This window comes from Paroedura picta, chromosome 5, assembly GCF_049243985.1.
Source record: "Paroedura picta isolate Pp20150507F chromosome 5, Ppicta_v3.0, whole genome shotgun sequence".
NCBI lineage: Eukaryota > Metazoa > Chordata > Lepidosauria > Squamata > Gekkonidae > Paroedura > Paroedura picta.
In genome coordinates, this window is record NC_135373.1 from 41,308,095 (window position 1) to 41,331,143 (window position 23,049).

General features: G+C 45.1%; 1 protein-coding gene across 2 annotated transcripts in view; it reads right to left on the reverse strand.

The window, feature by feature from the left end:
* CSMD2 (CUB and Sushi multiple domains 2) overlaps window positions 1-23,049 on the reverse strand; it is a 644,506-nt gene that overhangs the window by 43,915 nt on the left and 577,542 nt on the right. For both annotated transcript variants that reach the window (XM_077337490.1, XM_077337489.1), the window contains 6 exons: window positions 20,106-20,291; window positions 17,984-18,178; window positions 16,793-16,966; window positions 15,057-15,230; window positions 12,987-13,160; window positions 10,776-10,964 (listed from right to left, as the gene is read on the reverse strand). In XM_077337490.1, the coding sequence (XP_077193605.1) occupies window positions 10,776-10,964; window positions 12,987-13,160; window positions 15,057-15,230; window positions 16,793-16,966; window positions 17,984-18,178; window positions 20,106-20,291 (1,092 nt within the window). The remainder of the gene's footprint in view (window positions 1-10,775; window positions 10,965-12,986; window positions 13,161-15,056; window positions 15,231-16,792; window positions 16,967-17,983; window positions 18,179-20,105; window positions 20,292-23,049) is intronic.

Below are 23,049 nucleotides of genomic sequence, written 5' to 3' on the forward strand. Positions count from 1 at the left end.
CTCAGAGGATTTTGGCATCTTTGCCTCTAGATTTGCCTCTACATGTGGTCCTTCGACTAATTGGAGGTGGGCCCCGAAGGACGCCTTCTCTCCCCCTCCCCCCGACCCTTTACTTCATCCCCCCCGCCCTTTACAACACACTTCGGGTGTCACTGTCTCCCATCACTCCCAGATGGGACTATTTCGTTGCAGAGATACAAGCTCAGGGTTCCCATTGATTTGTCATTCTCCTTATGTTCATTGTTGTGGCGTGTCTGTATCTTATTCTGAAGGGATGTTTAAACATTACCATAGCGATCAGAGAGCGCTAGCGCAGTGGTTGAGAGCAGAGGAGTAAACTACCCCCCCCCCCGAACCGGGCCTCATTAAAAGGCATTGAGTGGTCCCCAGCGTTGAGTGGTCCCCGGTGATAAAAAGGTTGGGGACCACTGCTCTAGATCACCATTTTTCAGCCTTCTGAAATTTTCAGGCTTCGAAAATAACATATCCCTTTAGAGAAGTGGGCACAGAAATAAAATGCGGGAGCCAGCCAGTCAATCAATTGGTCATTGACCATTTTTTCATTATGGAGAAAGAAAGCTGGAGAGCAACAGGGAAAATGGACTTCAGTGATGTCTGCGTGATGTCAGCAGCAATCGGAACTTCTGGCAAAGGCTGTGTAACCTCTGGGGAGGTCTCACATAACCCCACATTGACCCAGAACCCTTGCTGGGGATCCCTGGGCTCTAGGTGCTGCTGCAAATGGTCCCAGGAAACTTTCCCTCGCTGGTTTGAAATCAAGGCAAACCTCAAAGCAGATTTACATTTGGCTACTCACTGGACTACTTTCAAGGACCAAACTCCATTGAATGTATCAACTTACACCGACTGCCCATGTTAAAGAAAGCAGGGTCACGATTTGTCTTTCCTAGATATGAGCAAAAAAAATCCATCTTCTGTACTTGTTGGTAAGTCACATGGGGGAATACCTGAAATGCTTTGCATAAAATCCTCCCTAAAAGTAAGAAACCACCATGTCAGAGGAAAGATTAACCTAGAACTGTTTCCCTGACATAGGATTACCTGGTGGGAGTCTCAGGGGACAGACATGGTGGGGTGCTGGTAGTGATGTCAAATCTCTATAGCAGGGGTAGTCAAACTGCGGCCCTCCAGATGTACATGGACTACAATTCCCAGGGGCTTCTGGGAATTGTAGTCCATGGACATCTGGAGGGCCACAGTTTGACTACCCCTGCTCTATAAAGGTAAAGGTAAAGGTATCCCCTGTGCAAGCACCGAGTCATGTCTGACCCTTGGGGTGACGCCCTCTAGCGTTTTCATGGCAGACTCAATACGGGGTGGTTTGCCAGTGCCTTCCCCAGTCATCACCGTTTACCCCCCAGCAAGCTGGGTACTCATTTTACCGACCTCGGAAGGATGGAAGGCTGAGTCAACCTTGAGCCGGCTGCTGGGATTGAACTCCCAACCTTATGGGCAAAGCTTTCAGACAGCTGCCTTACCACTCTGCGCCACAAGAGGCTCACCCCTGCTCTATAGGGATTGTCAAACATTCTATGGTAAAGCAACAGTTTCTGGTGATTCTCTAGGTGCTTCCTAGAGAGGCCAGATTTCAGTTCCAGTTTTTTTCCCATCTGGGATGTCGTGCTTTCGGGGATGGTGATAAATTTCCCCTTCCCCTCGCAAGTTGCTGGAGTGCCAATGGGCAATGGTTGCTGGAGGCAAGATATCTCCTGCCCTCAGCAAGCGTTTGACAACCCTACTTTGACATGCTGCAATTATACAGAGAAATATTCAAACATCTGGCACATCTGCAGCTTGAAAAACAGCCTGGGAAAACTTACATCCCGGGAGGATTTCTGACAGTCCTGACTTTGCTCTTAGACTTGCTCTGCATGGTTTAAACAACAAGAAGAGTTATTTTTTATACCCCACTTTTGGTGACCCGAAGGCATCCCAAAATGGGCTTACAAACACCTTTCCCTTCACTGCGAGAGCCCTGATAGAACCTTAAGATCATCCAATAATGACATGTTGGTGGTCCTCAGCCTCAAAGAATTGCGTCTGGCCTCAATCAGGGCCAGGGTCTTTTTGGCCCTGGCCCTGGTGGAATGAGCTGCTGGATGAGACCTGGGCCCTGGCAGAACTATCCAAGTTCTGCAGGGCCTGCAAAATGGCCAGAATGAACAAGTTGCCAATAAAACCTATGGGCCTCCCTCCATTCATCTCCATTATTCTACCAAACGAGAACACCCATACCGTTCATGAAACCATCTCAGAAGCAGACCAGCAGAATCGTTCGTAAATACAATGGAGCGCTGAATTGTTCTAACTCTATTTTAACTGTGATTTTATGTGTTATGTTGTGAACTGTCCTGAGCCTGCCTGTGGCGTGGGGCGGTACATAAAACGAATACTAAATTAAAAGTAAATAAATAAAACCTCTCTGTCTTACAAAAAATGTTTCCATTGACAACAGAATGGCACATTCAAAATGCATGCTGTTATAACAAAGAGCTGATTGAACAACTGTTTTTGCATATACATTTTTTAAAATGATCTTGGCATTGAGCAGCGAGTGGCACTGTGCCAGAATTTCCAGAGAGGTCCTCTGAAGCACCGTGGCAAATAATTTAATAACGGATCCTCCAGGAATGTACACCTAAGCTAAAAACAGCGACAGCGTTCTTAAAGATTAACAATTCCTGGTGGGCCAGATTCCACTTACAATGCACCGATTTTAGCAAGCCTTTTACTGGAAACCGCTGTAACTCAGAAGCAGGAACTCTCGGTCCCCCTTCCCGCAAAGGTTAGATCGATAACAGCCCCACTTCTTCAACACACTGCTGGAGCCAAAGAGGTAGAAACAGGAATTTGGCTTTTACCTGTGAAGTTCTTGTTAAGGGATACTAGACATTCTCTGCAAATGCCCCTCCTTTTAGCCAAAGTCTAGAACAGTCTTCTAATTGAATTGTGATGTTTTTATGTCTGAGGACTTAATGGGGTTTATTGGGGGCTTTATTCAGACTGATGTAACCTGCCATGAGCCATTTGGGAGTGGTAGGTAATAGATTGAAATATAATCATAATAATTTTAAAAGGTTTCTTCTGGGATAGGGGACAGTTCAAATACCTAGACCATACCCGAGAAGCAACAAGGGTCCCAAAATATTCTCCAAGGTAACCGAGCAAACACGTATGTGAGAAGGATGAGTAAGAGATTAGGATGGATGTTTCCATGTTGCTCCATCTCATCACCTCCCTGAATGAGACGGATGGCTGGCCAATTGGCAAGGAAAACAGGACATTTCAAGGGAAAGGGAAAACCCTGTTTCTCCACCTGGTGCTTGGAGGACAGTCACACATGGGCGCTTTCATACATACTAAATAACATACTTTAATCCACGTTCAATGTGCTCTGCAAATGGATTTTATTGTGTGAAATGGCAAAATCCACTTGCAGACAGTGGCCAAAGTGGATTGAAGCTGCATTATTTAGCATGTGTGAAAGTGCCCATAAACAGACACACAAGGAGCTGCCTCATACTGACTCAGGCCATCAAGGATAGCCTTGTCTGCTTAGACTGGCAGAAGCTCCCCATGGTCTTAGTTGGAGGTCTTTCAAAGAACCATAGAGTTGGAAGGGGCCATACAGGCCATCTAGTCTATCCCCCAGATCAATGTAAGATCTGCCTAAAGCATCCATGAGAAGTATCTGTTCAGCCACTGCTTAAAGGCTGCCATTGAGGGAGAGCACACCACTTCTTTAGGCATCTGATTCCACTGCTGAACTACTCAGTTAGTGAACACCCCCCCCATTTCTAGCCAGTACCATTCTACACATAGTTTAAACCCATCACTGTGAGTCTATCCTCTGCTGCCAATAGGAATTGCTCCCTGCGCTTCTCTGACAATATTTCAAATACTTAAAGAGAGCAATCACGTCCCCAATCAATCTTCTCTTCTTCAGGCGGAACATTCTCATATCTCTCAGCCTTTCTTCATAGGACTTGGTTTTCACACCACTCACTACCTGGTTCTTTTAAATTGGGGATGCTGGGGATTGAACCTGGAACCTTCTGCAAGCAAAGCAGATGCCCTTCCACTGAGCCACTAGGAGAGACTAAAGCAGATCCATCCTGAATCAGAATCAATCAGCTTTCTCAAACCCTTAGACCAGGGGTAGTCAACCTGTGGTCCTCCAGATGTTCATGGACTACAATTCCCATGAGCCCCTGCCAGCAAATGCTGGCAGGGGCTCATGGGAATTGTAGTCCATGAACATCTGGAGGACCGCAGGTTGACTACCCTTGCCTTAGACTTCCAAATGTTGAATCTATCCCCATTGTTTCTCAACATCTCTGCTTCAAACCAAATCATAACCATATCTTTTCAACTTTTAAAACAATAAATTGGATCTGCATGCAGATCTAATTGAGATTTTGACTATGCAGAGAGAAGGGGACCAGTGATCGAATCCTCCTACTCTTACATTGTTTTTTCTGTCAAAAGTGATCACCTTCAAAAGGTGTCCATCTGTCTTTTGGCCCTCCCAGCGCTGCTCGAAGTATATGCGTAAAAGGTTGATATGCAAACTCCTGCAGGGTTGGAAGAATTAAACATGTGTCTCCCTTCTTAGAACTGATCTGAATCAGAGTACTATGTAGCTGCAGTTTGCTAGAAAGATATTAATCCAAGTTACAGATCTCGTTTTGTTTGAACCTTATGCCTGGCCTGATTATTAGAGGGTGAGGCAAAGGTGTCCACTTCTGGAAATTCCAAATGTCTGCTAGAATGTGCACTCTGCCTCATTGTCAATTCTATGTCTCCAGCACTTGGGAGATATCCAGTTCCATGCACCAGAATCTATCTGAAGAACACCCACATTCCTCTCTGTCCATAGTCCTGTTTCATGGATGTCTTTGGAGAATGCTGAGGAATAAACACACTGCTTACAGAGAGGTTGGCTGAAACCACATTATTGATCTCTTAAACCATGATACCTGATGCGTAAAGTGATCTGAAATTAGGCCAGGTTGACTGTTCTCAGGTCCATGCAATTTTGTGCTTTGAGGGAAAGGCAGTCAACATAGAGAAGTATCTGTTTTTGACAATAAATCCTCCACTGAAACAGTTGAGTCCCATGCTTATGGAAGAACCCTGATCCACTTTTCTACCAAACAGGCTAGTCTTGGTGGGTGCCAGCTACACTAGGTTCATGATCAAGTTGGTACTCTTTACTTTGACCAGAAACTGTTGTACAGTGATGGTGGTCAGGCATATTTCTTGCCACTGCAAAGTATAGTGATTGGCTTGTGGGTCACTTGATCTTTGAAAAGGATCAATGAGAGTAAGAAAACCCTCCAAAATATTTTAATGCTTCTTTTCGTTCTTCTGTCTTCTCACAAGAATTATGGTAGTTGTCATTGAGATAACACTGAACAAAATATTTGGGCAAAGACTGAATTAAAGGAGAGCACTGGCTGTGGCCAGTAGGAAGCCCAATCTGAATGAACAATTTATCACATGACCACCTGGCAAGATAATTATGGACGTGCTATTCCTCCAGCAAATCTCTGAAATCTCAAATTATTTCTTCTGGAATGGTTGTGCAGGCCATCTAAGAAGGCTTTTTTCTTCCTCATGCTGTAAAATTCAGTGCCGTCATTTGCCCTGTAGAAAATTCATGAACTACTTTTTTCCAGTGTGGTTTTATTTGAGAAGTACTTCATGTTGCCTTTGATCCTTAAAAATCTAAGTGACAGTGCAGGATTTCTTCCACACAGGTTTAAGTGGAAAAATCAGAATTGCCATACTGCAGCTGGGTCATCATTTTAACTGATCCTCTCTGAACAGTTTGACATCAGAAGTTTTTAGGCATCTGCACTTTTCAACGGGATTATCAGTTCTGGAGGCCTCACTTCAAAAAGAATGTGGACATAATTGGAAGGTGCAGAGGAGATTGATGAAGATGATCTGGGGACCAAGCCTGATGAGGAAAGACTGAAGGACTTGGGAAAGTTCAACCTGGAGAAGCGTAAGTGGAGAGGGGACATGATGGCTCTCTTTAAGTATTTGAAAGGTTGTCATTTGGAGGAGAGCAGGAAGCGGTTCCTGTTGACAACAGAGGATAGGACCCACCATAATGGGTTTCAACTATGTGTAGAACAGTGCTGGCTAGATATCATGGATTTTTTTTTCCAATTAGAGTAGTTCAGCAGTGGAATTGGCTGCCTAAGGAAGTGATGAGCTTCCCCTCACTTCAAGCAGCAGCTGGACAGATACTTATCCTGGATGCTTGAGGCTGATCCTGCATTGAGAAGGGGATTGGACTAAATGGCCTGTATGGCCCCTTTCAACTCTATGATTCTATGATTGCTATGCTTGTGTTCGACAGCTGCAAGAGAACACCACTTTTTTGTCGTCCTGTTTGCCATTCTTATCAATTGTGTCCACATATGCAGGGAGCAGAGTAAGCAGAAGTGACATCTGTCTGTCTACGAAGGCAGCTGTTACTTTGGCAAACCCACCTTAGTAACCTTTACCAATTCGGCTCCCTAAAAAATAGAAGCATCATTTCCCCTTCTGTAAAACTTGGCCAACATCTTCAAACCTGGATTCGAAAGTTAAGATTTCTTTCCCAGTTTGATTTTTTAAGAGCAACTTTTTGAGATCTAGCTTTACGTTGCATCAAAGATATGAGAGGATTGATTGCTCAGAAGTGTCCTCTGAAATCCAGGGCTCTTTTCTAGAAAGAACTATTTCCCCAAGTACCAAGAAGCAAGATCACAAAGACACATAGATACTGACCATGTGACTAAATCGTACTTGTACTCTGGGACGAATCATCCATCAAAAGATAGCACATCGGACATCCCACAGGGCTCTTCCTCTCTCTCTCTTGCCTAAGCCTTGTTAATAATAATTATTATCACTTATACAGCTAGATCATTCCTAAAATAAACACTTTGAAGAACTGCAGACACCTCAGAAAGGTAGGCATTATTATTCCCACACTGAAGATGTGAAGGCTGTACATGAAAGAGCAGGGGCCTGCATAGCATATCTAGACTTTTTGTCTCTCCATTACAGCCTGAGCATCTATATATCCAATATGATTACAAGATTTGTTCCCTGGTTTCTTTCTCTGGCTCTTGCATTACAGGCCATTTTAAAAATACAACTGAAACACATGTCACAAATGCTACGGTCACCCACAGACTTCTGTTCAGGGACGCCACGAGGTTAGAGAGGCCTGATATTTTCATTCATAGTGATTCTGTGGGAGTGTTTCTTCCTCTGAAATTCCTAGCTGATTGGACTTGATACCTTCTTGTGGACATACGGGGCAACATTCCATTCAGGCCATGGGGCCTTCCTCTTTCCCTGCTTCTCTCAAATATTCCAGGACTCCTAGACATGACATCAAGGCATCAGATAAGTATGTTTCCAGAGGATCATGTTTAAATGCACACCTAAAACTTCTGCTCTTCAGACAAACAGTCACATATATGGAAAACTGGGTAGCTCCCACACCCCTGTCTACACACAATAGATAATGCACTTTCAATGCACTCTAGGAGTAGATTTTCCTGTTCTGCACAGGAAAATCCAGCTGCCAAAGCACATTGACAGTGCATTATCCTATGTGTGCAGACAGGTTTCAGGCTTCCACAGTTTATTTAAGTAAAATCTTGGGGCTGTTGGGATAAAGAATAGATCAAATAAATAAATATATCAGATACATAATAATTATTTTTCCTGTTTTTATCAGAATTTTGTATTAAGACTGCTGTACACCAATCCAAGCTTAATTGGAGAGGGTCATCTATAAATCAGATTATTATTATTATTATTATTATTATTATTATTATTATTATTATTAATAGATGAAGTTTGTTTTGAATTCACTGCCAGGAGGGAAAGGATTTTGCATCTCTGACCTCCTTGCTTCTGAACTATGCTCAAGGAAGTTCTGGTGAATTACCAGAGCAATGTTTTCCCTATGTAGTATCCATGATCGAGATAGAACTCCCATGAGAAATGATGCCTCACTTGATTAACACCCTTCCCTTAAAAATTCCCAGTGATTACTCCCCCCTCCCCCAATTAGCATCTGAATTTGCCTTGAAATGTCAAAATGGGTAAATTGCGTTTCAGGTATTCCCATATTTGCCTGCAACATGGAGAACTTTTCCAGTAACTCCAGGGCCTATTTTGCACACGATAGATAATGCACTTTCAATGCACTTTAGAAGTAGTTTTTCCTGTTCTGCACAGGAAAATCCAGCTGCCAAAGCACATTAAAAATGCATTATCCTATGTGTGCGGAATGGGCCCAGCACTAATAGGATATTTTCTTCTTCTGAAGGCAGAAGAAACAGCCATGTCACAACTTGGTTATCAACCTTCAAGACTGTCTTCTCTGGAACCTAGATATAAATGAATGACAGTCCTGAAAAACATCAAAGCGGCACAGAAATCTTTTCACCTTCCTTTAAACCCCTCAGATATTTTTGCTCATACAGGAACCTCCAAATCTGCCTCGAAATTTGGGAGATGTAGGTAAGATAGTCAAAGACTGCAACCCTAATGAGGTTTTGCTCAGAATCCTACTCACATCTGCGCATACTTAATGGGGCTTGTTCCCAGAAAATGGTGTTCAGAGTTGCCCTGAATGTTTGGGAGAGTTGTCCGAAAGGACTGCTTTAGACTGAAAAGCAGCAGTCTTGGGCTCGCCCTGGTCTTTCTTTCCCATTTGCACAAACATCCACGTGGGATTCACTTGTCAATTTCCCGTGATTTGTACACTGTGGCAAGGTGGCATGCTGGTAACACAGGAGAAAGGTGCTGGGTGGGTAAAACTGAGTGTGTGTCTTTTCAGGGTTGCTTACCGTGAAGGGAGGAGGAAGAGGAACAAAATGCAACAAAAAAAAATGTTCTGAAGAAGAGTGACACTTTGGAACAGCTCAGATTAATTAGTACAGCAACACAAAATCTGTTTCGATTCCCTTGCGCAGTAAGGTGAAAGGTGTAATTTAAACAATTTTTATTGGCAAATGGCTGGTGTCACCAGAGTCCATCCTAGGCAGCCTTCCAGTGCTGTTGGTTAAGTGTTCTAGTCTGTGTCTACCCCCTTTCCATCACGATCACACTCACTGTTTCCCTTATGGAGCTTTAATATATGTTTTCCTTTCCCCATAAACACTGGTCAGACCTCACTCCGGTGATGCTGAGGTTTGCCTGCAGCTGGTGCCTGGGCTGGTTTCGGTAGGCGGGAAACACAACTTTGGGAGTCCTTGGCAGTGCCACATAAATACCTCATGCATTCTTCACTTGGGCACATGGCTACATGTTGCACATGATAAGCAGCCTGGCCCTGAGGGTGAAGATTAACAGGGTGAAGAGTTTGGAAGCTCCCTTGGAGACAAGAAAATTGGCAGTGGGGCTTTGGGAACACAGGAAGGCAGGAGGTTTCCTCTCCCCCCCACCACCACTTCCTTATTCTGTCTATCTGAGGCTTTCTCAACCAGGGTTTTGTGAAACCCTGGGGTTTCTTGACAGCCCTGGAAGGATTTGTTGAATGGGTGGGAGTTAATTAATTTTATGCATTTTTTTTAAAAAAATTGTTAAACATTTATCAGATGATATGGCCATATGTGGTCATGTTGACCCATCTACACCCTTTCCAAAATGGTCAGTGGTGGGCCTCGAGGGGGTGGAAAGCAGAGGGATCCCAGGTAGGCGTGTACGCAGTTAAGCTTCCCAACCATATTATGCACGATTGTGCCACTTCTGGAGTTTCTCAAAGCCTGAAAAATGTTTCAGGGGTTTCTCAACAGTACAAAAGTTGAAGAAGGCTGGTCTGTCCCCTTGTTTATTATTTCTGCTCATCTGGTCTCTCTGCTTTGCTGGTTGAATGTCCCTGGGGACTGGGAGCACAAGGCCCAGGGACATCTAGAGAGAAAGGCATGGTTGATTAACAGCAGATGGATGGGAAAGTTGGGCAGCGGCCCTACAATCCCCTCTGGCTTTTTCTGCCTGTCTCCGGTAGAACTCTCTGTTTTACCAAGTTATTTTCTCATGCATGTAATACAAGGCCAGGCTTTTGTAACTGTAATGGATATGTGTTGCATCTAGGAACCAGCAGAATAGCCGGCTGGAGCCAAAGTATAATCAAAGTACAGAATTCCTTTGGGTCGAAGCAGATCTCTGCCAAACGAAGCTGAATAAGCTAACAAGTTAAACCTAAAATAAACCTACTGTTTTTTTTAAAAGTATTATCTCACTGAGATTAAACCTAGTATTACTGTATCTCTGGAGCAGTTTCATCACAGCTTGTTTTCAGTCTTAAACTAATCAAACTGAGTGATTTTAAGAAGAGTCTCACTGATAAGGATTCAAGATTAATGATTTTTTTTTAAAAAAGGGATATAATTTTAACAAGTTTGGGCTGCTTTATTGTGCTCAGGGTGGCTCAGCAGAGTTGAGCCGTCCGACAGAGCAAGCTTCCAATTTGCTTGGAGGGCTTCTCTCTGAGTATAGCATTGGAGTTGGGTATACTTCGGTGCAATCCTAAAACAAATTACACCCTTCAAGGCTCATTGTCTTGAAAGGACTCAGGAGGGCATGACTCCACTTACAATGACATCATTTGTATGCAAATAATCTGAAAAGGAACTGGGACAGGGTCATTTGATTTATTTTTGTTTTGTTTTTTTGCAAAACCACATCTGTGCTGGGAAAAATGAGCCTCCAAAGGAAACTGAAGGACTTACAAAGACACTGTGGGAGGGGCCGGTCCCAAGTGCTGTCCCCCTGACAGGTAAGGACATGGGTACCCAGCAAGTAATATCCATGGTTGCACAGATAGGAGACCGTTGTTCCAAAGCTGTATCTGTGAGGCCCGCTTGGCTGTACTTGTCGGATGCTGTTTTCCAGGTGCCCAGGGTCTGTACAGTTTACAACTGCAAGCAAATGACAGAAAAATAATAATAAGAAGAACAAACCCCCCACACAGAGGGTGCTACAAAGGAAATCCATTCCTTTCCAATAGATGCTCAGCTTGTGTTCCACTATTGGGTGCATCCAGTGTTATGTTGCTGTAATACTTTTGCGACTAGATCCTCTGCACATACAAACCCATCCAGTTGCAGATGACTGTTGCAGCACAACAACAATGCAATGTTCAGTGCTGTGTGGATGCTATCATAATGCTGAATAAATTAGATTCAAATGAGTAGCCGTGTTGGTCTGAAGTAGCACAATAAAATCAGAGTCCAGTAGCACCTTTAAGACCAACAAAGATTTATTCAAGGCGTGAACTTTCGAGTGCAAGCAGTCTGAGGAAGAGTGCTTGCACTGGAAAGCTCACGCCTTGAATAAATCTTTGTTGGTCTTAAAGTTGCTACTGGACTCTGATTTTGTTGTGCTAAATAAATTGTTCAGTTAAGTAGAGGGGGTCCACTTCTGCAAGGATGTATAGCAGGGGTCCCCAATATGTACCCCATGGGTGCCATTGGTGGCCGCTGACACCTTTCCCGGCACTCACCAAGCTTTTGAGGAAATGGGTGTGGTCAGATGGGGGTTTTGCCCAGGAGGGCTTCTGATTGGCTTTGCAGATTAAAAAAAAATTACTCTGGCAGCAGATGCCGCCCCAGCACAGGGATCGCCACTGGGTGCCTGATCTGTCTTTTCAAGCAAGAAAATATTTTTACCCAGTTAGCTCATTCTAACAAGCCCGCCAAGTTAAGCAGAGCTCTTATTATAAAGTTGCTATCGGAACACTGCGTAACTTCGATCCCTGACATTTTGTGGTTGATTCTGCCTCCCGCGGCAGCCGTTCCACGGTTCACCTTCCACCCCGTGTCAAAATTCCAGAGGTGCCCACAGGCTCAAAAATGTTGGGGGGACCCTCAGCAAACAGTTCAGAACACTAGTGTGGGTGTGGCGGAGTCAATACCAGGGTTGAGGCCCCATTTCATCTTGACTTAAAAGCAACGTGTTGACATGAGAAGTGTGTGTGTGTGGGGGGGTATCAGTCAGAGGTGTGGAAGGAAGATGATACGAGAGGGACAGGGAGGGGGGGCAGTGCCAGAGGTGGAGGTGGGCAGAAAGAAGGGAATTTGAGAAGTGAATTTGAAAAATGATGCTAAGAGCAACTAGACATCCCTGGAGGCATGAAGGATCTCCTCAGAAGCCACCATCTATGCACAAGATGCATTTAATTTATTCTTGCCTTGCATTTGCTTATTTTTTTGTTATCCCACCTGCTGATCAAGGACCTTCCTGAAGGCTGATTATAAAAATATTTAGTGAAAATCCCAACTTCGACAGAACACCAATAAAGTCTATCAACAGAATTAGTCCTAGCGAATTGAGAGCTATGGCTAAGAAGGAGAGCAACGGCCAAAGAGACCTGGTGCCTTTTCATATGGTGATGGCTGGCTAACGGCACACATAGGGAGCACCACCTAGAAGCTGCAGCATAGCTGATGCACAGTGCGCCCTGATCATATGAAGCTGGCATGTGCGCCACAACAGGATGCTAGAAGAGACCCTCTTTCCTCTTCTGAGTGACTCTTGATTTCTGCCAGTGCATAACAAGTCGTTTTTTTTTAACAACACCATTAATATGCATTTATGGAGAGGCCGTATCTGTTTTCTCCTGATTGATCCTTCGTTTGAATCACCAGCAAATCTGTGGCTGAAAGGGAGAGGTGGCATTTCTCTCCCAGCTTCTGCACCACACTTAAGCTGAAGTGTCTCCCTCCTTGGCATTATTATTTCAATTTTCTTGCCTGCAGGCTGCCTTACCCTTTCTTTGCAACAGAAGAGAACTGGGAGTGATCCATGTCCCTTCACTGCAACGGATAGGGAGGAGGAGGTGGGCTATTCCAGACTGCAAGACTGAGAAGGTGGGGCTGCCAAAATGCCTGCGTTGTTCAGGTGTCATGTAGCACAAAAAAGGGGCAGAGAGGACAACTTACTGCGACAGATGGGCAAGGCATTGCTCCACTGGCCATTTGCCAGGCACTGGGACTTGGATGCCCCTTCCAGGTGGTACCCAATGTTGCATACAAACTTGGCCACGTCATTCAGGTTGTACTGGTTGCCCTGCGTCAGGCCATTCACTGGGTTGCCTGGATGACCGCAGGTTATAGCTGCAGTGAGAAAGCCAAGATGTTACCACCTTCAGCAAACACGGAAGAACATCTGACCCACAGAGTAGAATACATTGATATCCCCACCGATTGACACTGGAAGGGTCGTGACTCAGTGGGCAGAGCACCACTGTGCACATCAAAGGTCCAAGATCCAGCCCCTTGCATTTTCAGTTCAAGAATCTCAACAGCAGTTGTGGGCCAAGGCCTTTTACAGCCTAAAGCTTGGGAGAGGTGTGTGGATCCCCCACATATACACTGAGGAGGCATCCTCTGGCTCAAATATCCTTCCTCTAGCCCTTCCTTAATCTGGAGGAAGGCCCTTGGGGCTGAAGGAAAGCTTCAAAGTTGTGCATAAAAGGCAACAAATAGGTAGACTTTGTTCCGTGAAGTGGTAGGACAGAGGTAGGGCTCACTCCAATATGACGCTAGCAGACAACTTGTCCCACACAGTACCAGACATTCTCATACATGCACTGATGTCCAACTCCTGCAAATACTCTTGCATGCATTTTTTACTATTCTTCAAGTCATGGTGGGTTAGATCCTCTGAATCTATTTTTCATTTCTTAATTCCCCATTTTTCTCGCCGATGAAGACTCAAGCTAGCTTAAACATTGGCTTAGGTCCCAGACAGTATTTTCTGAAATGCCCTCAGAATTCAGCTTCCTGGTCTATGACCATAATAAAGATCTGTCTGTCTTTCAGCTTCCTGGAGGACAAGCGCTCTTTGCAGGAGGTGAGGCTAACAGTATTTGTGACAGGCCCAACATCATCCAGCAAGCTTCCGCAGAAGAGGGGAAATTTGGAATTGGGTGTACCCAGTTCCCACTCTCACCACTACATCATGCATGTCAGAAAGTTGCACAGATCTGGACATGAGAATGCACTCAGGCTAAGAAAGGACAATAAAGGTGGAATTTTGGACAATAAATATTTTGCAGGGGGGGAACCGAGAGAGAGAGAAAGAGAGATCTGGAGACATTTTATGTCTGGAGTCAGTAAAGTTTCCAGCCCTCTGCCATCTCTCCAGTTTAGGCTGCAAGCATCTCTTTAAAAAGTGCTATTTTCAGACACTGGCACAGATATTATGCAGGCCTCTGAATTCAGCCATGTTAGCCACTGAATAATGTGTAACAGTGCGGAGGAGGTCAGGCTGCTGGGGTTTCTTTTCTACAGTCCTACTAGGAATGACACGAAAAGGTAAAAGGAGGCAAAGAGGAGCGGGAACCCTAGCTGCATTTGTGATCATATGTAATGTACATCTTGCATGACCTGCTGTTGGTTTTCAGAGATGCTGCTCGCAGACCGGGATGTGCTAGCCAGTGAGTTATTCCATGTGGATATGCTCAAGGGCCAAACGGCATGTTACCGTTTTAGAAGTCCTGGGTCCGAACCCAACTTGCTTTTCTCTGCAGTCACCCGGCAGCCGTGGGGAATGGTGTTCTCAAAGCCCCAAGAGGCTCGACTGGGCTCAGGACAACAACATGGGGTTAGGAAAGATTCTTGCTTCCCCTCTGGTTGTTTTCCTGAGCCAAAATGGCCAGGAGGAAGTGATTTCCCCCCAAGTGCCAAAGAAGGGTAAATTAATCCCTTCCCCATTTTTAAGGTCACAAAAATGACCTCCCCTTGTACTGTCACCCTGAATGCAACTGGTCTCCTAGGGGCTTTAGAAATGCCTTTCCGCCCAGGTGCGGTGTGACTGCAGAAAAAGGCCCAAATGCTAAAAAACAAAGCATGTAGTTGGCCTCTGTGTTTCTGTCCCCTTCAGATGGGACATCTCCTCCCACCCCACACACATTACCTTCTTGTCTCAACTCATTTCTGCACTAAACATCTCAGCCATGCCCTGCTAAAACTAGCACACCTCTTTAATAAAGACAGCAACATACTTACGCACACAGACAGGAGTCTTTCCAGACCAATGATGGTCTTGCTGGCAGATCCGGACGGACATCCCGATGAGTCGGAAGCCTGGATTGCACTGGTAGACCACGCTACCCCGGTAGTTGAAGTTCTCCCCATTGATCTGTCCATTGACAATGGGGCCCGGCTCACCACAGTGACCCGCTGGAGACAGATCAAACCAGAAAATCCCATCAGCCATGCCTGTTGGACTTTCCAGCATAGAATAATATCCTTGGGATCCTATGTCTGGTGGTGGGGAAAAGCCAATTTATGGGGATCACGTCAAGTTTTCAAAGCAAGAGGCGTTCAGAGGTAGTTTACTATTGCCTGCCCCTGCGTAGCAACCTTGCATTTCCTTGGTGGTCTCCCATCAAAGCACTAACCAGGGATGACCCTGCTTGGTTTATAAGATCTGGAGCATCCAGGTCAGGAGATACTATAGCTAACAAATCTAAATTCAGTACAGGCTCGGGTGTACACCATCCTCCAAAAATTCAAATTCTGTACTTTGGCAGACCAAATCTCACACCCTAGGCAGCTGCTGTAATCTGCAAACATTCTCCGATAAAACTGAACAAATGTGCGCATTTCCCTTCATTTCCATACTGTATTGTTCAGTTTCTTTACTTTGGTACATAATTTATTTGGCTTTGCAGGGTCTGTAGAGACGCAGGTGTAAGAACATGAAAGAAGCCACATTGGATCAGGTCAAAGGCCCATTCAGTCCAACACTCCATATCATACAGTGGCCAAAATCCAGGTACCACCAGGATACAATCTGTGGTGTTCAAAGCCCCAATTTCTGCTATTGGGAATTTTGTTCAGAAATCCTTCTGGTTTCTCAAAGTTTTAGCAGGCATGGCCCATTCACCACCAAGCTTTTTTTTTGTACCCATTAGACTAGATATTTGCTTAAATAAAAATTAAAACTGACATTCTATGAATGCTTCCAAACCCAGTACTATCATGTACATCCATCCACCCATCCACCCATCCACCCTGTATTGCTGCAGATTTACACCTTAGAAACAGTCCTGATTAGGGTTATTCAAGTATGTGCTTGTTTCATTAATGAGAATATTTACTTATTTAAAAATATATATCTTTCTTCTTTGCAGCTACCAAATACCATCATTGAGGCTAGAAAAAGAATAGGTGGCAGCCAGCATAGTGTTTGAACCTCCCTGAGAACTCGCTCCCAGAACACTTTTACATTATATTTTAATCAATATCTGTGTTGTTTTAAAAGTCACCTCAGGGACCGATTTGGGTTTTAAGAAAAGGCAAAAATAAGAGAAATGAAAGCATAAAGCCCAGAGGCAGGTAAAAAAGATAGCACAGATTCAGTAGGGGATTCCACATTATTTGTAATCCCATTTATTAAGATCTTTCAGGGCTTTCCCCAGCTGACTAGGAAACTAAAGAAAGTGGCAAGACATTAACTTGTAGTTTAATAAACGAAAGGTAGCATTGTTTGGTCCAAGGAAAATGTAACATTCTGTTGAAAACACCCAGAACCAAAATGGCCTTATAAGCCAAATGGGCTCTTTACTCACAGGAATCTCCAACTTGTTAAAAGCTGGCCTCGAATGATTAACCAACTAAAGCTTTCACTACTTAGTCTACAGATCTGAGCTCCTGTTGTACCACTTGGGCAGGCTGTAGAAATATGACTGAAGGCGGTTGTCGAACAAGTCTACTTGATTGGCCTGCAAAATACCCACCTAGGCATCTCACTTCCAGTCCGCTCCAAAGACCATTGGCCATGCACTCCCGCACACGCGACCCCACCAACGTGTAACCGGTATTGCATGAGAAGATGGCGGTAGCACCATAAACCGTCAAGGTCCCAATCTTGTTTCCATTGGGTGGAACAGGCAGGTCTCCACAGGAGATGACTGGAAGAATAATGAAACCATCTTAGAAGGTTTAGTGGGTGGGGAAGCAGAGAAGCAACCTGACGCACAGATCCCAAAGTCACCATCCTTGTGAAGCTTTGCTGTAACAGAAGAACTGACATGATTCAGGCCCGAGCAAGAAGAAAAACACCAAGCGGAAGGAGTTCTCTCCTCTAACATCTAGTGTGAAGGCCAAGTTTAAAAATAATAACAATAATAACAGTTTTGTCAGGGACTACAAGAGAGCTGTCACAGTTTCTGCTCTTGTTAGCTTTGTGTACAAGTGACAGACTAAAGCCCCTGGTATGTTTTCAAAGCTGTTTGATAGAAACTGGAGGCAGGGTGATTTTAGCAAACACTTTCTGCAACAATTTTGAAGTTGGTGGTCTCTTGCAGAAGAAGGACCTGATAGATTATTCTGCCTAGCCACAATTTGCCTCTTGCATAACTGACTAGAATCACCCACGTGAGCGATCCAGAAAACATTTCCTGATTCCAATGATGTCAGCTTGTACTTATATCTGATTGCCTGCATCATATTGAGACACACATATATATATATATTTAAAAATAGGTCAATATACATGGCAAAAATGCAAAGAAAGAGTGACTGGAGAACTGCCTTGATGTGCAGTGATTTAAAACACATGCATGAGAATTCCTGTGCATTTATAACCAAAAAAGAAGGAAAATAATTCTGCAAACCAGATCAGGTACATTCACAACCCTAACATCCAGGATGAAATTCTGGGGGAGAAGATTTCAAACCTAAGCACGATACAAGGACATATGTCTAAATTTGGGGAAACAAGGGAGAGAACTTGATACCAGAGCACTGTTTTAACCTCAGCAGGCGACATGTACTTCCATCGAATGTTAAAGTGCAGTTACTTTCATGCTCTTGCTTCCCAGATCCACCAAGCATGCAGTGGCAAATGTTCCAGATCTTGTTATTGTCTCTACTTCCCAGGCACACGGACCTCCAAGGACTCCCCCTCTTTGCAGAGCCCAGCTTACTTCTGCAGGTCGGCATGGGCTCTCCGATGCTCCACTTCCCATTGGCCTGGCACTGGATGACGCGATGCCCCATGTAATAGTAGCCGGGGTCACAGATCAACATAAGCTGGGCATTGAACTGATACTGCGTCTCGTAGATCAGTCGCCATCTGCCGTGCTCCACTGCAATGCTGCCGACGTCCGGGCAGCCCACAGCTGGACGCCGGTAATGCCAAAACAAGGAGACCGGAAAACAAACACACACGTTACTTGTAAGGCCAAGGCGGATGGCGTCACGTTCTCAAAGATTTCTTACGGCTTTTGGAAATGGGCCCACTTTCAAACTGACTCTGCTCTTCAAGACTCTCTTGCAAAGTAAGGCTGCGATTCGTTTGCCCTCCCCAACATAAAAGGCAAGAATCTCTCATCAGGCAACATGTACAGCTTTATACATATATACTAGCAAGAAAGCCCACAGTATCTACGAATACAGCGGGCGCTAGTGGCACCAGTATACACAGGCCGTTCCAAGGCCTGACAGCCCTCGGAGGTGCTGTAAATGCTGCGCACTGACCAGGGCAGTGCCGGCGTGCAGAGGCCACTCCAAGGGCCACTGTCGGTCGGAGGCCCCAGAAACGCTGCATGCTGCCCTGATGTGGGCAGCGCCAGTGTGCCAGACTGCTCTAAGGGCCGGAGGAAAAGGTGGGGGTGGTCAGGGCCAATGCACATTTTACCTGATTGGTCCTCTGAGGCGAGTGACTCCTGGGGGGGCCAATCAGGTAGGCTATGCATCATCGATTTTGTTTTCATTGTTTATAGATAGCATTACTGAACAAGTATATTCCACATCTACTTTTCACATTATGCTGGGGCACACCCCAATCGGCCATCCACCCTCCCAAAATCTCTACTCCCTGCTCACCTTATTTGATTCATCCCTCCTCGAGAGAAAGTCACAACCTACTCGGGGGGTCCCAACCCCAATCTGAGGGCCACTGGGGTGTTCCATTGAACAAATGGCCTACCCAAGTCAGTGCTGCTTCTGAGCGCAGCTAGCCAGATGACCTTGGAGAAACCTATGAGCAAGGCAAAAATCTGCCACTGACTGCTGAGAAATCCCCACTAATGAAAAGTTAAAATACACCCTGAAATGTAAAGGTTTCAGGTGCTGGGACTGAGTTTTCCGTAGTTTAAATAAGTGAATTAGCAAATAATTCCTATGGTTAGGATACATCAACTCTACCCCAGACTATTTTATCTACCATGCTTTGATCCCTTCTTCAAGGGGCTTGGGGAGATATCCAACAATTTCCTCATTTCGCCTACACAGCAACCCTCTGAGGCAGGAGAGGCTCACAGAGAGTGTCTGGCCCAAAGTTTGCATCCAATCTGATTCCTGCCTGAGCGAGGATTCAAACCCAGGCCTGTCCAGACCTCGCCTGCCAGTATTCACGCTACACTCAGTGCTACCCAGGCGATGTGATGCGGAAAAGATTCTTGGTACCTCTGGAGGGAGTATGATGCTGATGCAGCAGGGAAGAAGATGCCTATATTAGTTCTGATAGCTAAAAATGGTACCTCCGTAGTCAAGGGCAACACCCCCTGAACAGAGATGCCACTCAAGTTCACACGCACTTGGAGCCCCAGCTTCAGTGGGTTGTAATGCATCAATCCAAGGTGACCATTATAGCTCTTTGGATTCGTGTCTGGCTTACATGTTGCCTCTGAGCCAGAGATGATATCCGCTCTCCTCTTCTCCCATTCCTTTCACCGCTCTTCAAACTGCCTGCTGCTTTGGAAACTACTGTTAGTGGCAGACAGGGAGCCAGATGCTCCCCTCCCTGATGCTTTGGACAAGAGGCTCCTGAAGCATCTGGTGCAAGGAACTACATTTCCCAGAGCACATGGGACACTCTTTTGTTCTTCCTCACTCTAGATGTCTTTGATCTACTTTTACATTCCAGACACTGGGGGTAATCAAAGGGAAAGGTGCTCAGCTTCCTAGAGATGCCTGGTTGTCCCAGGCTCAACTTTGGTCTGATCCAGAGGAGCTCTTAAATTACTCTGGGCTGTTTATTTGAACCAATATGCCAAACCTTTCCCCTAGGAAGGAGCAGGATTCAAGCCGGTCCAGGTCACTTACCCACACACGGGAGAGGGCTGTTTCCATTACTCCACTGGCCATTCGGCAAGCACTCCACGCTGGAATCTTCCAGGGACGGGAGGTGGAAGCCCTGTTTACACTGGTAAAAAGCTTTGGTGCTTACTGTGTACTCCTTTCCAAAGACGATGCCATTTTTGGGAGCTTTGGGAACCCCGCAGGAGACCGCTGTGAAGGAAATACTGAAATGTTATAATTTATACCTTACACAAAGTTCATGCCCATGCCATAGCAGATGACCTACTGCATACATCAACCAATATTTATGATGTACGTGATTGGGTGCTCAAAGCTGATTCACTGATTGATCACTCTTCAATTCTGCTATCACAATCAGCCCCATGGTATAAAACAATAAAGACCATACTAGAGCATCATATTAGTAAACATAACAACATGTAATCTTAGAATGGCCCTAACATCTCTGCGGTTTGAAATGATGCCATCAGCCATGCTCTTTGGATGATATCTCCAAATACCCACAGCTCAACACCTGTGTATATGTGGAAATTCATCCATGGAGGACCAGCCTCACTATGTTTTGGCTTGTCCCCCATACTCCGAACCCAAGAGCAAATTCCTTGCCATGTTATTACCGAACTCATACCCTATTATCAGATGCCGACCCTTTTCGCTTTAGCTACCTGAAAGATCTGAGCCAAAGCATTTTTACAGGAGTCTCCACTTTGTACACCATTTTTTCTTATTGTAACTCAATAGCCCATGTTTACAATTTTATGTATGCAATATTGGAGAAATATTGTTTTATTTGTATTTGTACTTTATTGTTTTAATTGTGCTTTGTAATGGCTTTGGCTATATACAATAAATGTTATAGTATTGTACCTTACACAAAGTGTTCCTTTCCAGATTCTCATTCTAAATCCACTTCTCCAAAAACCTTCTCAGCCAACGGACGCAAGTGTTATGTCTGAGGTTCCCTCTGAATGTGATTCCAATTTCATCATGAGGCAACACAAAGGCAGAAGGCATTTGGGAAACCCAGTCTTCCTAGCCCCTGGGCAACTCTTCCCATATCCTTGAAATTAGGGCCTGGTTGCTGCTAGGTTAATCACTGAGCATTTAAGAGTGTTTGTGAACATTCTATGACTATCTCAGTAGACTGAAGTTGGACCTTCCAGGACAGCTCAGGCTGCCAGACTTCCGTAACATCATAGCAAGCAAGTCAGAAGGAGGGTTCTATGGGAATATTAGGCCCCAGTTTTCACAGGGAACTGAAAAGGCCCAAGAGGGACAGAGCCACAGTGTAGAGGAACTGTGTACTCCAGATCCACCCACCCCCAAGAATCTTCTGCATGTTGCAGGCAAACCCCAACAAACCTGATTATCTGGAAAAGTTTCTGCAAATCTATGAAATGTGAAAACTAACATAAATCTTTATTCTTATAAACCCACCCTTCCTTTGCAGCTTAGGTTGGGTAACACCATAATAATATAACAGTCAATAAAATCATCTCAATGCTCCCACTAGTTTTGACCAGGGTGGGGTTCTCAGAGTGGCCTGCCCTCAGTTCCTAGCAGTAAGACCAACACTTCTTTCTCGTCTCTCCAGGCCCCGACAAGAGGCCTGGTGAAAAGGCTCTCCCTTACAGGCCCTGTGGAACTGTTTAAGGTCCCTCAGGGCCCTGATCTCTTTTGGCAGAACATTCTACTAGTCTGGGGGCCGAGAAAGCCCTGGCCCTGGTTGAAGCCAATCTCACCTCCTTTGGACCACGGATCCTAAGCAGATTTTGGTTCGCCTACCTTAACGCTCTTTGGGGGACATAAAGGGAAAGCTGCTGGTTAAGTGGACTTTTCTCTAAAGCGCACATAGGAAGTTCCTTTCAGGAGACCAAAAAACATCTAAATTTGGCAGCCATAGCAAAAAAAAAGGGAGAAAACCAGATTCTTCTGTAAATGTTGAAATATGGAATGAGATCCAGATTAGTGCAGAGCACCAGAGGGCTGAAGATGGATTGTGAAGACAGAGTGGCGCTGTCATAAATTCATGAGCTCAGACCTTCCAAGAGAACAGACTCAAGTATAATTCTGTTTAGAGGCGCCCTGTAAGGCTCTTCAGAATCAGGGCCGAAGAGTGACCTGAAGTAACATAACAGTCTCAGATCACAGCTCAGAGGTCCAGAGGGCACCCATGTCAGAGAAGACAATGCTTGGGAAAGGGGAACCAGATGGGAACAAAAGAAGGTGCTAGGTAGGTCAAGAATAAGTAGCACAAGAATAAGTAGCAGGAAAAGAATTCATACTCCAAGGGCCTTTCTTCCTTCAGAGGCGTAGAAAGGAACCAAGTTGCAGCGGAATAAAAAGGATGCTGCGTAAACGGATGTGGCCGACTGGCGTTGAGTGGCATCAGTCGCATCCTGGCTTTGCGGCAGTAATTGCGAGCATGTCATCTGTGCAAGTTAAGGAGCTCAGCAAATCCTCCAGCAGGGCCAGGTGTCTAGACGGTGAATCGCCATGAATACCAATTTCACACGGCAGCCACAAGCGGAACAAAAGGCACCTGCCAATCCTCACCCCTTCCGGCTCCGGTTCTGTAATCTCTTTTGACCTTTCACAGCCTTACCACATCAAAATAGCCACAAGGACCTATTGTGCAGCCACCGTAGAAGATCACATCACTTTCTGTCCCTTCCTGGCACTGGCTAACAGTTCCTTTAGGGCAGGGGTAGTCAAACTGCGGCCCTCCAGATGTCCATGGACTACAATTCCCAGAAGCCCCTGCCAGCGAATGCTATGAGATGCTGGCAGGGGCTTCTGGGAATTGTAGTCCATGGACATCTGGAGGGCTGCAGTTTGACTACCCCTGCTTTAGGGAGAGGGCTATCAGCCCATCCTAAGCCACTCCATGTTTATGCTGCTCAACATGTGTTCCCTCTCAGGCTATTCAGGAAACAGGCAGAAGATT